Below are 16,827 nucleotides of genomic sequence, written 5' to 3' on the forward strand. Positions count from 1 at the left end.
ACACACACACACACACACACACACACACACACACACATATACATATACATGTATATATGTATATATATGTATAAAAATATATGCATAGTAAATATAAGATAACATAAGGAAGGGGGGAGGTATTAGCAACTGGGAGGATCAGGAAAGGCGTCATGTACACAAAGGTGATATCTGAACCGATCTTTGAAGAAAGTTAAAGAGTTTAGGAGACAGAAATGGGGATGGAGTCCATTCCTGGCAGGGGGCCAGAAATCTGACAGAAATATTTGATTAGAAATTCTAGGTATGACAGCTTTCGATCTATCACAACAGCTGGGTTCAACTTACTAAAGACAACTAACAAGGGATGAAATGATTCCAGACAGCAGAAGGGAGGCTCAGCTCTAAAGAGAGCCTGGAATGGAATCAGGCCTGATTTTGTCAAGGCGCTCTGTCCTGTTTCTCAGGACTCAGGAGTGCTTTTCTTTTCTTTTTTGTATCCAAAAATGAAAGGCTTTTTCCCCATTAGCCTGTCTGAACCTTTTTTCCTATTTGCGGTGTTATTGGGGATGGGAGTTATGGGCTTAGGGTAGGAGATACAAGGTTACATTAGTGGAAAGAGTAAAAGATGTGGAGGTAAAAGACAGTGTGAATCCAGGCTGTACTATTCACTACCTATAGGAATTTGGTCAAGTAACTTACTCTCTCTAGACTTGAATTTCTTAATCTATAAAGTGAAGGGACTGAAGAGATCCTGGGTTCCAACCCACCTGTGCCACTTACTTATCTTATCAATATAAACTACCATTAGTAATTTAACTTTTTTAGTTTCCTCATCTATAAAATGAGGGGAGCTAAATTAGATGATGTCTAAGGTTCTTTCCATCTCTAACTGCAATGATGTGATGAGTCTATGATGTTCTGTTTCTAGCCTTTGTCTCTCAACTCTTTACTGCAGTGATTCAACAGATCGGAAAAGCATTGGAGATGATGTCAGCACACCCAGTTTCAACTTCTGGTTCGGCTAGTCACCGTCAGAGACCAGAGGGGCAAATTTAACCTCCCTGGACCTCATCCTCTTCACCTGCAAACTGAGAGGGTCAGGTTAGGTGTCCCCAAGGCCCATTCCAGGAACATCCGATGTTCCTGCTTCTAGACAAATGGACTCCTTGGATCTGTGCTGCACTCGCGCTCTACTCAGCAGGGTGCTGGCCCAGGCAGAAACAACATTTCTTTCTATAGCCGAAATACCTGACTTTCAAAAACTCTGAAAATCATAATCTTTGCTCAGAAACATCATCATTATAAGATCCTGTTTTCAATTCACGTCTTCTTTTTGTTCCTAAGGAAATTCATATACACATAGATACGCACACACATACACACTCACACACACGCCCACACACACACACACACGTACGCCGTGCTCTTGTTCCCTAACAACAGAAAAGTGGAAATAACCAAATCTTCCTTATTCGTACAATTCCTTAGCGATATTTCAAATCCATAAGTTATCTCTATAGTTTTAGTTGTGTGTCAAGTACAGTTTCAGTTGTAGATGAAGAAGTTGTATGAAGAAGCAATTAGAACATGTGTTTTTTTTTTTTAAAGTATTGAGGTTTTTAAAGTGAAAGAATAAAAACACTGGAAAATAACTTACCACAGCTAAATTGTTTCCAATGCATTTCAAAAATAAAAATTTTTCTGCAACAGCCTCTTCACCCAGGAACTCACCCAGCTGCTCCCTCAGGGCTTGTAAAGTAAGATGAGGCGACACCCTGAAACAGCATATTGGTAATATTAAACTTACAAGGTTTAGGGTTTTTTGGGGTTTTTTTGGTGAGGCAGTTGGGGTTAAGTGACTTGCCCAGAGTTACACAGCTAGCGAGTGTTATGTGTCTGAGGCTGGATTTGAACTCAGGTCCTCCTGATTCTAGGGTCGGTGCTCTATCCACTGCACCACCTCACTGCCCTAGTTTTTCTTTTTTTTGGGGGGGGGGAACTAAAAAAACTAATGAGGGATAATTTTTGACATATTGTTGGGGCTCTAGAATTACTGACTCACTAAAATAAATTTCTTAATACATCAACTTTTATGATATATATCTATTTTTTAAAAAGGTACTGATTTGGTGAAATTAGCGTAGCTATAATACAATAACCAAGGAGTCCACATTCCCACAGTTTACAATTCTAGGGGATACCTGTCATGGGTGCAATAGCTCTGTTCTTTCCTCAAGATGCTGGCATTCTACTATCATCCAAGAGTGCTAAAATGAAAGCTCTCGGGACCTGGCATCTTGATATTCCTTTCAAAATGCCATTAGGCAAATGTCATCAACTTGTGCCATCTGTCATTAAGGTTAACTTCTCGTTCTCAAGTGTTTGTTCATTTTTATTGACTATAACAATCTTGTCTCATCTAGATTTCCTCCAGACCTTTGTTTCCTTGACGTATAATTTTTTTCTTTGTTTGGCCAAAATTCAGAATATGATTTGGCTCCATCTATGAAGTTTATCTGCCCTCTGGAATAATACTTAAAGCTTAGTCTCCTAGTAATTAGAATTTATCTAACACCCTTAATACAAGTACTCCCAGACAACACAGAGGGCTAAAGTGATTGTATACAAAATTCAGCCAAAAAACTCACATGGCTATTGTATAAATGATGAAGGTAATTTTATAAACCTCTGTTTTACTCTGGCTGTGTTCTATTGAAGGGATCTTCAGTAGATGCCTTCCAGAAACAAAAAAAAAAAGACTATTTCCTTTGTCATTTTAAGATAAAGGATTTTGTCCAATTTACACTATTTACAAAAAATCTAAACTCAGGCTTCAGAGAGAACTTAGTAACTACAAGTAAGAGAATATAGTGTCTAGACTTAGGTAATTGAATAAAACAATGAAGCCTAATGAATGTTCCCGCTGGATCTGGGAGTTGGGAAGGCCTGGGTTCAAATCTTGCCTCAGACATTTATTAACCGTGAGGCTGTGAATAAACCACTGAATTTCTCTTATTTCACTTTGCTCATTTATAAAATGGGGACATTACTATCACATACCTCACAGGATTGTGTGAGGATTAAATCAGATAATATAACGTACTTTGCAAGCTTTAAAACTCTCTATAAATGTGAACTCTTACCATTATTATTATAATTAGATCACAGACTTAGCTTTGGAAAGGGCCTCAGAGGTCATAAAGTTCAATCTCTTCATTTTTCAGAGGAAAAAAACTGAGGCTGAGAGAGGGTAAGTGGCTTGGTCTTAGAAGTTCCCCAAGCTTAATAAAGTTCTATACCTACTCAGAGCCTGAGGAAAATTCACTTTATGGAAAGAAGACATAAAAAACCCAATATTCATCTACTCCAAAGCAACTTAGAGTAAATGAACTAGAATATTATGCTTTTAATCTACCCTGGGGGTAGCTGTGCAAAAATAATCATTATAAATTCTCATTAGCCTGGGAATCAGAAGCAGAAAGCATCAATGGAAAACATTTGGGTGAAGGTCAATGGAGGGAAAAATGGATGAAATTTTTTCACTAGAGTCTACTACAGACCCCCTAGACAGAAAAAAGAAATAGATAAGGAGTTTGGGAAACATCTCAAGTCCAGAAAAGAAGAATTATAGAGTAGTGATGAGAAACTACATTTACTTTTTCACCTGCTGAGTTGCTCTTTCTGCCAAAAGGAAAAGAGCAGGTCAGAATTTCTTGACATCTTAAAGGAGAAGGACTAATGAAAAGAAATTCTATTTTGAATCCAATTCTCTCCAACAAAGAGTAGAAATGATGGGAACTTTGGGGAGGTGATCACTCTCTTCTAGAGTTTGTGGCAGAGAAAAGGAAGGCCAAAAAGGCATCCTAGATCTTGAGAAGGTCTATTTCAAATGCTTCACAGAAAGAATAGATCCCACGGATTAAAATTCTACAGGAAAAGCCAGGAGAAGAGTGATAGGAGAAGCTAAATTCTGGAGACACAAAATGTAAATTCCAGTAAGGAAGAAAACATGGAGTTGTCTGAAGAGTACATTGATACAGTGGGACCTCACCAAATCAACTCAGATTTTTAAAATATATGTCCAGAAGAAAGCAAGGGTAGATAATAGAAGATTAATAATAATAAATAACAACAATAATAAAACAAGGGGGTAATACTGTTACAGAATAGTGTCAGAAATTCTAAAGCTCTAAGTTAACTAAGTTAAGAATGAAACGTTAAGGCCAACAAAAAGCTTTAAAAATAAATCACATTTCAGAAGAAAAAGAGGCTCCAAGAAAGGAACAAGGTTGCTGCTTGAGGTAGATAGGGCAAAGATTACTGATAACAGAGACATAGAGGACTGTTATTTAGCTTTTGTTTTGCTTCTGTTTCTCTGTCAAGGAGACCAGCTCTGGACTGAGGACAAAGTCAAAATGACCAATAGGGTGCTGATAATCAAAATAATAAGATAATCAAAATAAGGTGGAAAGCACCTAGCTGCCTTTACTGAACAACAGTCACCTGGTCAGGATGAACTCCATCTGTGGTTATTGCAGGCTTTCCACTGATGTGATTGCTGAGTCATAGGGGCATTTAAAAGATCTTGGAGAACAGGAAAGGTACCACAGGACCAGAGACAGGCAAATATTGTTCCAATGTTCAAAAAAGCAGAGCATAGAATCTATAAACTGTAAACTAGTGAATTTGACTTTAATTGCTGGGATTATACATTATTAAAGAAATAGTGGACTCTGAAAAAGGAAACAAGCATTTATTTTTTTAAGGTTATGTTTTTCTCCATTTATTTCTTTTGTATGAATTTTCCCCTTAAGTCAATATCTTTTATCTCTGTGATTGGGGCTTTTCTTACACTACTTTGATGCTAGTCTATTCCCATATTCCTTATCTCTCACTGATTAATTATATGCCTTAACCCAAGTTCCTTGATTTTATTTAAGTCAGTTTCTTTGATTTTGTCCCTTTTCTTTTCCTATCTGCCCAAGATGTGGTTCCTATCCCTATCTCCTTTGTTCACATGAGGTAGCAGTGATTTCAAAGAGTTAGCATGGTTTTGTCAAGAATACATCATTTCAGATTATTTCTCTTTTCAATTGAGTTTTTAAATGGTTAGATCAGAAGAAGGTTGTAAATATAATGTACTTAGATTGTAGCAAAGTGATAAAGTGTCTCATACTATTCTTGTGGAAAAGATAGAAACATGCGGGCTAGACAAGAGCACAAATAGAAGGAATTAGTTGAATGACTAGATTTATGTCATTAATGGTTCAGTGTCAATATGAAGTAGGTGACCCAGGGATCTGTGCTTGGCCCTTTGCTGTTTAACATTTTTATCAATAATTTGGACAAGTGCATAGATGGCTTGCTTATGAAATTTGCTGATGACACGAAGCCAGGAGGGTTAGTTAATATGCCACGTGACAGAGTCAAGACACACAAAGTCTTTTCTTGGAGAGGCAAAGAATCTTGGGCTGAATCTAATGAGAAAAAATTTAATATGGATGAATATAACATTTTACAGTTCGATTCAAAACTCAAAATGATGTGGTTATAGAGTAATTTGAAAAAATTGGGGTGTTTTAATTATATGAATCAACAATGTGATAAGGCAGTCAGAAAAGCTAATGCAATCTTGGGCTGCCTTTAGAGAGGAGGCAATAGTCCCTCTATACGCTGGCTTGGTCAGAACACATCTGCAGAAGTTAATTCATTTCTAGATAACATCATTTAGGAAGAACTCTGATAAATTTTACTAGAGGACATGTAGAAGGGGGTAGCCAGAATAATAAATAGTAAACAGTAAAAGCCTAGAGTTCATGCAATATAAAGAATCTCTTAAAGGAACTAGGGACATTTAACCTGGTGATGAAAAAAATCCAAGGTGAAAATAATAGTTGTCTTCAAGTACTTGAAAGGCTTCCATATGGAAGAAGGATTAGATCTATTCTGTTTGACCCTAGCCAGTCAAACTAGAAGCAATGAATACAAGTTGCAAAGAGGTAGATTTAGTCTGCATTTAAGGGAAAACTTAGTGGAACAGCCTATTTCAGATGATAGTGAGTTCTTCATCACTGGACTTTCAGCAAAAGCCTCTAGGGTCAATTGTCAAATATGTTGTAGAGGATATTCTTTTGGGGCGTAAGATAACCTAAATTTCTGCTGATGGTCCCTTCCAATTTGGAATTTTCGTAATTCTGTGATTACACAGAAGTAGCACATAGTAGACAAGATCAAATGAAATAATGTGTGCGAAAACATTGAAAACTAAATGGGCATACTCCACTTAACATCATTGATTGGTTCTAAAAAATTATATGATTTAGAAAATATATGAATGATATTTCAGGAGGCAGTTCCATAGAAATGCTATAAATGGAAGAAATATTTTTGGGTCAAAATTAAGATCATAAAAAGCCAAAAAATGTTTGTTTTTTAAAGAGATCTGAAGCTTTTATAAGGCTAGGCTAGGGAGGGAGCCTGAGACTAGAGTAGCTTCAGTCTGGGAAGGCTCCTTGGATACTTTAAGACACGCGGAGGCTTGATGTACCATCATCAACTGGACCTTCGAGGGCATTAAAATTGGGGGTGGGGGAGTAGAGAGTTAGGGAAGAGATAACTTTTTATCTCCCAAGAACCTCCTAGTTTCTTGTCTGGGACTACCAATCTATTGACCATTTCTGAGCCAGGTAGGATTGGTCTGGATCAAATTAAGCCATAGGCTCCATTCTTAGTGTCCTTCGGCCTTGCAACCATATTTTCCCTTCCCTCATCCCCACCCCCACCAAGTCAATGACTTTAGTTTCTCAGGTGGGGGAACCACTTAGCTACAAATATTTCAAAAGATGTGGCTAGAGATGACAACTCTTGGGTGAACTCAGGTATTGCTTCATGAGGAAAACATTTCATAAAAACCATCTACATATTGTGGGGGTGGAGCTGGGTAGGAAAGGAGGCATGTTCCTTCTCCCCAGAGCAATGTAAAAGGACTCTGATGAACTGTCCTGTGCGGAAATGGAAGAAAACGGTTTCTTTTCTCTTTTGTTCATCATGTGCCCCAGAGGTTGTACAGCATAAAGGGAAAGATTACAGGATTTAGAGTTAGAAGACCTGAGTTTAAATCTTACCTTAGATACTTAATAAATAGTGACTATGGGCAAGTTACTTAAGCTGTCATAGAGGAAGACTCAGATGGCGCTCAGGTTGAGTTGGGCTCCTAAGGACATTACAATGGAGAACCCAACTTTAGGATGGGCCTTCCTGATAATGTCTTCATGATACTACAAAATGACGTTGGTCATACAGGAGGCAGGATATACTTGTAAAGAACTAGGTAAAGCTAACTAAGAAAATGAGTTAACTTTTTTTTAACTTCTAAATGTCTATTTGCAGACTGCAATCCAAAGAGTTAGGATGCAGCACTTCTTAAACTGTGAGTCATGACTCCATGGGGTCAAGAAAAATTTGGCAACAGTAAAAGGTTTCTGAATGCGTAATGACCAAAAATTAATCAAAAATCAAACGTGTAATGGATCTGAGGCATTTCTGGCAGTGCTTGTCCACGATGTAGTGTAGCTTCACTGCAGCCTTGGTTCTGAATACACGGCGTGCACACTTTGCACTGGGCATGCCCTCAGGCCACACAATGCCAATGACACTGCCTAAAGGAGAAAAGGGGCCCTGAGTGGAAAAAGTTTAAGAAGCCCTGATCTAAAGAAGAAAATTTTCCTTATTCTTTAATACCAGTAGGTGGTTGTTATTTGGAAGAGTTTACTTTGCAACTCTTTTTTATCAAATAACTCTCTTAGGATAGAAATCTATACAGAGAGAAAAATAAAGTAAATTAATTTAGCTAGCAAGCATTTTAGAAATTATTTGCATATAGGGCAGGTCAAGATTTAACAGGGGAAAAAGTTGTAAATAGCTATTCCTACCAATTGATTCTAGGTCACCAAATACTCCAGGTACAGGCCTTTGAAGACTTCAGGAACTTTCAAGGCTTCAAATCTTGGCATATTCAACACCGTGAAACCATTAATAAATAGTCTTTATGAATGGGCCAAAAATGCATGAAACCCGTCTACTGTAGGTCCAGACAAAGAATCATTGGGAAACCCTGACCATCAGCAATCCAGAACACTGGGAAGAAAATAGAAAGAAGATGATGATAGATAAAGAATTTTGGATTTCTGAACCAAGACTTTAAAAGATGTGTCCTTGGCCATGAACACAGTACACCTAAACAATCTGGTAGCACTGTACTTTGTCTTTTACCTTGCAAATCTAGCCAAAAAGTCTTTAAAATGAAAAGACAAAGTGAGGGAGAAATGCTTCAGAATACCTACCGAGTTAGGTATCATAAAAAGTAGCCATTATAGAGGCAAAATAATAGCATTTGGAGCACCTAGAAACTCATGGGTGACAAAATCCAAGAAAGGAAATCAGCAATAAAATTCATCATGGTCTCAGATGTCCATACACAAATGTGTAAAGGATGGATAGCAAGTAAGGCAAACTATAGAGCCTAACATAAAGATGTAAATTTGACTTCCTATATATCTCTGAGATTTAGTGGGATGACACTCATGACTGAAATTACTTTGGAAGGGCATACTTTATTAAAAAGAACAGGACAAGTAGACACGGAAGGTGGTGATAAGACTATCTATCTATAGATATATGATGAGGAAGCCAGGGCTCAGAGAGGCTGTGCCTTGGTCAAGGTCACACAGGCTGTGAGCATCAGAAGAGGGAGTTGATTCCATCATGCCACACTGTCTTATCTGTTGGAGCAAACTATCTGCACAGAGCTAATAATGTATTGGCTTGCCATATAAGTAGTTTCAAAAGGTAGACAAACCAATGAAGGGATATCTGTTTGGTACTTGATTCTCACCAAGAGAAAAGAACAGGTTGCTCAAGCAGAAATGATGGGAGTCTTGAGGAAAAGTGACCGCTTCATCTTTGAATGTATAACAGAAGAGGGGAAAACCAGGCAGACAGTCTGATAAATAACCTACATTTTATATAGGATCCCAGGTGAAGTCGCCCCAGGAAGGATGGGGAGATCTCATGAATGAAATTCTAAAGAAACAAAGAAAAACAATTTCAAGGAGGAGAAAATGGAGAAAGTTGTCTAAACGGACTGATGTGAATGAATATCAACTATCTCAGGTTTTAAAAAGACATGTACAAAAGATGAAAGCAAGAGCAGGTAATAGAAGATAAATACAAAAATATGGCTCAGTCCTGTAAAAACAGTGTCCGTTAGTCGATCAAGGGCCTCTACATACCATGCACTTTATTAGACCCTGGGAATAAAAAGACCAAACTGAAACACTTCCTGCCTTTAAAGATCTAATATTAGAATGGGGGAGAAAATATGTATATATATATATATATATATACACATGTGTGTGTATATATATGTGCATATATATATGTGTGTGTGTGTATGTATGTATACAACAATTATAAATCAATTGGTAGATGGCATTTCTTTACCAGGGAATTCCCTATATCTATGAAATCATAGTTCTAATCCCTATAAATACAAGTATAAAAGAGGTATATCAGTTCTTGATCAAATTAATCAGTTTTCTTAAACAGCCTGAAAACAAAGGTTTCATTCCATTAACTGGGTAGAATTGCACACTGGATAAGAGTAACTGAAGAACACAGAATTTCCACACCTCTTATGACCTCGATAAAAAATAGGCTGGCCCTACTCTAAATCAGTCAGCTCTGGAGAAAGCCCTGTGTAACTTTTCCTTTGTACTTGGAAAATGCACCAATGATGGAAAGCAAGAGCCCACTCTTGCTTATCCCACTCCCATTGGGAGGGATATCTTGCAGCAGAAGCACATGGCAGAGTCCAACAGAGAAGATCGAGCTGAAGAGTTGGGCTGAAGCAAATTGGCGAGAGCAGGTAAGAGATCAAAGTCCGGTGCCTGTTCAGAAGAGAGCAGGCCCCAGAACCAAACATCCTGTTGGTCCTAGGGTATGACTTCCTGTTCTTCCCTCAAAAGCACAGGAGTACCCTGAGCCTGGAATTCAGCTGAGCCAGATGTGGAACACGGCAGAGAGTATAGCCAAGTGTTTGCCAGTCTAAGGTATTGGTTTTGTTTTTTTCTAAAAATATATAGTAGTACCCTAGGCCAATATTTCAGTTGAGCCCAAAGTGGAGACCACCATGTTCAAGCATCAGGACCAGGTACAGGTTCAGAGGGCCCTGTAATTTTCCCCTCAGCAACACTGCACCTTGTGAGGAATAGCATGAAAATGCTGCAAGAATGACATTGGGTGTCCCAGGGGCACCAGAGGTATTGGGCACATGTTCTCTATGTAGGTGCCTCTCCATTTATGAACTCTATAACACCCTTCCCATTGCATATTTGTGGGACAGTGTACCCTATGTTTACAGAGGAGATGGTTTGTAGCTACTTAAACATTTTTGATGTGAACTGATTATATCACCCAGCTAAATACTAAAAAGTAAATGTACTTGTTGAGGCTTATTAACTACAGTTTTAGGAGCACTGACCTACAAAGTACCTTGAACCTGGGTAACTTGTTTCCATTAGGAACCTAACCTGTAAATTAGAAGAATTATTTTTTTGAGTGGCAGGGGTGGAGGTGGGGTGCAAAGAATAGCTTCCAGGAATAAAGAGATAACAATTCAGCTACACTCTGCCCTTATCAGACCTCATCTGGAGTATTTTGTTCATTTCTGGGTGTCATAGTTTAAGGAGAGAATCCAGAGGAAGGCAAACTGGATGGTGAGGGGCTTTGAATTTATGATATATGGGGATCAGGTGAAGGAACTGTGATGTTTAGTATGAAGAGAAGATTAACGGGGGCCCCAAAAGCTGTCTTTTAAGTATTAGGACGGCTGCCATGTGGAGGAGGGTTTAGGCTTTTTATGTCTGGCTCCAGAGGGCAGAACCAGGAACAAAAGGTAGAAGTTATAAAGGGGCAATGTTGGACTGGATGTCAGGAAAGACATCCTAACATTTAGAGCTGAATAAGAGTAGATGGGCTGTCTTCTAACTAAAGGGCTGTCAAAGGTACTGGGATTAGATTTGTCCAGCTTAGACCCATGGGGAAGAGCTAGGAAAAGAAATTGCAGGGATGCAGACCAGCTCAATTTAAGTAAAAATTTCCTAACAATTAGAACTACTGAGGAAAGGAAGTGGTGGATTTGTTTTTCAAAGAAAAGTTAGATGTATGTTGGTATGTACGTTGTTGGTATGTTTTAGGTATGTTGTAGAGAGAATTCTTGGTCAGATAAATGGCTTGAGATAAATGGTCTCTGAGCTCTGTTCCAACTGTGACATTCTGTGATCAACAGCTCCCCCTTATTCCCAGTAATCTCCAGGATCCAGGAATTGACTTTGTATAATCCCCAGGTTGCCTGGAGTTTCAACTTCTCACTTTTTCTTCAACATTGTTCCTGGACAATGATTTGTAGAAGGTATTCATCTGCCCACACCTCATCCATTGGGAGTTCCAGTGTCCCATTATTATGAATGAGTGAAAAGCATTTATTTAGTGTTTACTATATGCCAAGCACTACACTAAGCACTGGAGATAAAAACAGAAAAGGGATAGTCCCTTCTCTCAAGGACCTCACATTCTAATAAGGGTGGACAGCATAGACAGGTATCAGCTGAAGAGCGGGTGGAAGGGTCCAGTGGTCCTCAGGGTACAGTGTCAAGGAAGACAGTTATGATCTTAGTGTCTTTCCAATGATAAAATCATATCCATTTCTGATGTTGAATCATTTGGCAGTGCCAAGAACTTTGGAAGCAAAAATTTTCTGAGTCTTCACAATTAAAAGCTGCCAATGATCTCTTAATTACTAAATACAATAACTTTTCTCTATAATCATACCTTTTGGCCTCTTTACAGCCCCTTATAATGCTCACTCTCTGCCTCTGGATACTCTTTCTTTCCTGGGTTTTCACAAAACTACACTCCAGGTTCTCCTCCTACCTATTTAACTACTTCTTATTAATGTCTTTTGTTAGATCATCATCCATGTCCTGCCCTCCAAACACGGGTATACCCTAGGGTTCTACTCTGAGTTCTATAATTCTCTCTTTACATTCTCTCAGCAGTCCATCTCTTCAGATCCTGGGAGTTTAATTCTCTCTCCATAAAAGACTCCCAAATCTACATATACAGCCCTCATCTCACTCCTGAGCTCCAGTGTTGCATCACCAACTGCCTATTAAACATCTCCACCTACATATCCCATAGGTTATCTCAAACTCTATACAAAATGGAACTCATTGTCTTTCCCCTAAATATAACCCTCCTTCCTAATTTCTCTATTTGTCAATATTTAGTTATTCATATTCACAATCTCCAGTCCTTGACTCTTCATTCTCTTACTACCCATTCCATTTCCCACAGTAACCAGCTACCAAGTCTTGCTCACTCTTTCTTCATAAAATTGTGACCATCTCCTTCTTTTCACTCACATGACCATCACCCTATTTCAGGGCTTCATAACCTCTCATATAGATTATTATAATAGCCTCTTAATTGACTTAGATTTCTCCTCATTCCAATAGATCCTAAGAAAGTTGCTAAAATAATCTTCCTAAAGCACATGTATAACCACATCATTATCCTGGTCAAGAAGCTTCAGTGGCACCCTATTACCTCTAGAATAAAATATAAAACTCTTTTTGACATTTAAAATGCAGCTTTCCAGATTTGTCTCACATTATTCCCACTGTAGCTATTGCTTGGATAGGGCATTTAATCACCAATATCCATGTCAGTGGTCACCATACTTCTCCCTCCTCACCTCTGACTCTTGGAATACCTAGCTCCATTCAAGGTTCATTTCTGGTGTAACCAGCTACACAAGGCCTTTTTGATCTCCCTAGCTGTAAGTCATTGCCATCCCCACACCCCTTAATCAATGTCTTTCCAGCTTGGTGGAATCTGTCAGGACTTGTTAGCAGGGCTTCAAAGGGCTTCAAGGGCTCAAAGTCACATCCATGCCAGGATAAAGAATCAGAAAACTTTAGTGGATCCACTCTGTCCAGGCTTCCCGCAATGTCCCCTTTCTCAAAAATTGTGATTTCCACCTCAGGTTTTTCCCAGCCACCACTGCATGCACCAATATCCATATGGCACAAAACTCCTTGGGGAAATTGGAAACTACCTAAACTGATTCATAGACTATAGAGTGTAGGCAACAAAAGTAAATCACGAATGCTTAACAACTGCTGCCAGACTTCAAAGGAATCCTTATATAATGGGAGGTCCACTTCAAGTCTCTGCTTCAACTTTCAAGAAAGATGGACACTTCACCTTCTGTCCAGTTACCATCACACAGAGAGTAGGTCCCATGCTTTCAGCTATAACTTCCCAAATCACTGAAAATCCATTCTCTATTCTATTGGTTACTGCAAAGTAAAGTTTATGCAGAACTCAAGTTGCAGTCACAATAACCACCAACCTTCTCTGGTTCTTGTATAGCACTGGGTCAATTTAATGGGAAATATCAGATATTACACTTGGTCAATTAAGAAAGCAGGAAACAAGAAGACTATGTTTAGGAGCTACCAACAATTTCCAAGCCTGATGTTGGCTGCAGAATTCAGCCAATAATCCTTTGTTCCACAGCCCAGGTAGCCCCGTTGGAAGACAGAATGGCACACCAGTTTTGTTAACTAGTTCCTTTTTTTTTAATTTCATCTGGGGATGTAGACACAAAAAGTATATCTTTTGGCTGCTGTTCAGTTGTTTCAGTCGTGTCTAACTCTTTGTGACCTCATTTGAGGTTTTCTTAGCAAAGATACTGGAGTGGTTTGCTATTTCCTTCTCCAGATTATTTTACAGATGAGGAAACTGAGGCAAAGAGGGTGGAAATGATTTGCCCAGGGTCACACAGCTAGTGTCTGAGGGCAGATTTAACTCAGGCCTTTCTGATTTTTTCCTATCCACTGCACCACCAAGCTGCTCTAAAGCACACCTCTTGTACTATAATCCATCTTTCCAAGATTATCTACATCCTGACCTACTTCTGTAGCCATGTTTCCTGTATTGTCCCATTTATTGTTTTGCTTTATTTTGCTTTAGTTTTGATTCATGACTCTATTCTCTTAGCTGCTCCTATGATTTCTCATTCCACTTTGCATCTGCTGCTCTGTCTGGTTTCAACTCCACAGAATAAGATGCTCCTCCCAGGATAAACTCACCCCCATGCTTTCTAACTCAAGCCTTGATTGACAGCACCTCCTTCAGCCTCCTCTCCCCTCTGATTGGAGGGCAGGAGGATAGAACTCTTCCCAGTGCCTTCCTTTATAGTGGGCAGAAATTGGACTCTCTGCACTTTGCATCTGCTGCTCTGCCTGGTTTCAACTCCATGGAAGAAGATACCTTCTGTTCTTCCCCACCCCTTTCCTGTCTCTCTCTCTGTGTTGTCACCCCCTCCTCCAATTAGATTGTAAGTTCCATGAGGGGAGAGACTGTCTTTCCTTTTCTCAATTGTATCCCCAGGGCTTACACAGCAGGTGCTTAATAAATGACTGTTGGACTGGATTGGATTTCAGCACATGGATGGCCTATCCATTCCTTGATCATTGCAGTAACCACAGATCTAATTTAAATTAGAACTATGTCTCACAGAATTTCCACAGTGACCCAAAGTTCCTGCCACTACCCCAGGTCTAACACCAGCTACAGTGGATAACTACTCATCCTCATCCTGCCTAAAGGTAAAGAACTCAGCTCTAGTTGGGACAAAGAGAGACAAAGGAAGTCTCAATAGGTCCTAATATAAGTGATGGAGATAAACTTCACTTGTCACCACCTTGTTAAAGTTGCAGCCTCCTCAAATTAGCTACAATTTACCTATTTGTGAGTGTGGAATACTTCCTGATAAAATGCAAGCTTCTGAAGGTCAGAGGTTATTTGTTTGTTTGTTCTGCTTTGTTTTGCATCATTAGTGATATTTTTATCACTACCTTTTAAAATAACAGTTGATGATCTAACAATTTAGAATGGTCCTTTCGATATTGGGAAATAACATAACTTTCATTTTCTTGTCCCGTGTGCAATTAGTTGTTTTTTTTTTTTAATAAACTAAAAGGGTCCCTACATATAATGAAAACAACAACAACAGAGTCAGCCAGTGAAAATGAATATTATACGGATGAAAAATAAAAGCTGCATGGACCCAAGGGTGCTCCTTCCCTGTCTTGCTGTCCTTCCAAAGACTGACCCCACCAGGCCTGGGGAGGAAACACCTCCTCGTCTCCACCTCTCGGAATCTGTATCTCCTTTCACAGATTAGCCCAGGAGCCCCAGCCTCCGTGATCAGCAGTCTTTATTTTACTCTCCCACTTATCAGTGCTATGCCTCCTCAAATTAGCTGGAATTTCCCTAATTGTGAGTGTGGGCTACTTTCTAGTAAAATGCAAGCTTCTAAAGGCCAGGGGCAATTTGATTTTGGTTTGTTTTGTAACCACAGTGCTTAGCACCTAATAAATAATTAATATTTAAGGAACTGACAAAAAAATTTTTAATGGATTGATTAATGGTCACAGCTCTTCAAATGGTCTTAGATGATTAACCTCTTAAATGTTTAACCACAGCAGCTTATCTAGGAAAAATGTATTCCTTGGGTTGCAACACTATTCCAGCAGCAACACCACTGCCTAGGGTACATGCCGAGAAGTTAGGCCAGGGACTAAGTCCAGCCCATGGCGGGAGGTGGTCCACTCCCATTCTTACCTGAAGGAAATTTTAGGAAAAGGGAGAGAGGGTGGGAGGAGGTGCAGGGGAAGGACAACAAATCACTTCATTGAACACATTTTTACGTGACTTTAAAAATACTTACCTTATAAATCCAGCTGAAATAAATTTACTGACTACTTCTATTGAAATGGTATTTAGCTTATAGTTCCATGATCCTTCAGGGACATAAAAAACATGAAGCTCCACCAACTGAATAAATTGAGAAGAGTTTGTCAGATAAGGTTATTTTAAGCATTGAAATAACACTTGAAATTATATTGAAATAAAACAAGTAACAATATTAAAGAATGGAGATTTTAACAAAAAGATTTGACATAAATATGTAATTTTCTAAACACGTACATCCCTTAAGCTAAATGGAAACAAAAAAATGAAAAACTTTAAAAAGTGTCTTTCACATCGTAAAGGGATTTTAACTACATACAGTAAAGACAATCCCCAACTCTCAAATGGGGCATACTATAAAGATTCATTAAGTTTCTTGTTTCAGAAATTGGACCACATTTATTCACATTAGCAATGTTACAAACAGTGGTTAGGCTTACGTACTATACTTTGGCTATGTTATGGACTGAAAAATCTCTAGAGTAAGGGTAGTTTAACCCTGGATTTGTGAACTCTCAAGGGGTGCATGAATAGATTTGAGAGGGCCTGTAAATTAAAAAAGAATATCTTGATAACTGTATTTCAATATAATCAGTTTCCTATGTAATCCCATGTATTTCCTTTTATGAACTTAGAAACATCATTCTGAGAAGTTCATGGGCTCTACCCATTACCAAAGGGGTCCAAACGCCTGCTCTAGAAGGCTGAGCTGGGCTGGGAATTTAAGCGACATTTATGACATTGTTTCTATGGGCAAATGGGTTAAATGAACTGAAAGGACTGATAAATGTTCTTTCTTTACCTTTAAATCACTCAAAAAGAAAAGCAAATTTAATATTTCCATAAGCCTATGTCACCCTTGGTTTTGAGTATATGGAAAAAGTACACAGGAAAAGGGCCTGAAAGTACCTTGGAGGAAAGGGTTACATAGAAAAAGGGTCTCAAAAGTATCTCCCCCCCTCC

The 16,827-nt window shown here is 38.8% G+C and overlaps 1 protein-coding gene across 2 annotated transcripts in view; it reads right to left on the bottom strand.

Annotated features, from left to right (window-relative positions):
- SPATA1 (spermatogenesis associated 1) overlaps positions 1 to 16,827 on the bottom strand; it is a 77,508-nt gene that overhangs the window by 54,452 nt on the left and 6,229 nt on the right. For both annotated transcript variants that reach the window (XM_027873953.1, XM_027873952.1), the window contains exons 3-4: positions 15,842 to 15,948; positions 1,640 to 1,757 (exon numbers count right to left, since the gene is read on the bottom strand). In XM_027873953.1, coding sequence (XP_027729754.1) covers positions 1,640 to 1,757; positions 15,842 to 15,948 — 225 coding nt within the window. The remainder of the gene's footprint in view (positions 1 to 1,639; positions 1,758 to 15,841; positions 15,949 to 16,827) is intronic.

The sequence above is a fragment of the Vombatus ursinus genome, unplaced genomic scaffold, assembly GCF_900497805.2.
Source record: "Vombatus ursinus unplaced genomic scaffold, bare-nosed wombat genome assembly UNPS02014803.1, whole genome shotgun sequence".
Classification (NCBI taxonomy): Eukaryota; Metazoa; Chordata; class Mammalia; order Diprotodontia; family Vombatidae; genus Vombatus; species Vombatus ursinus.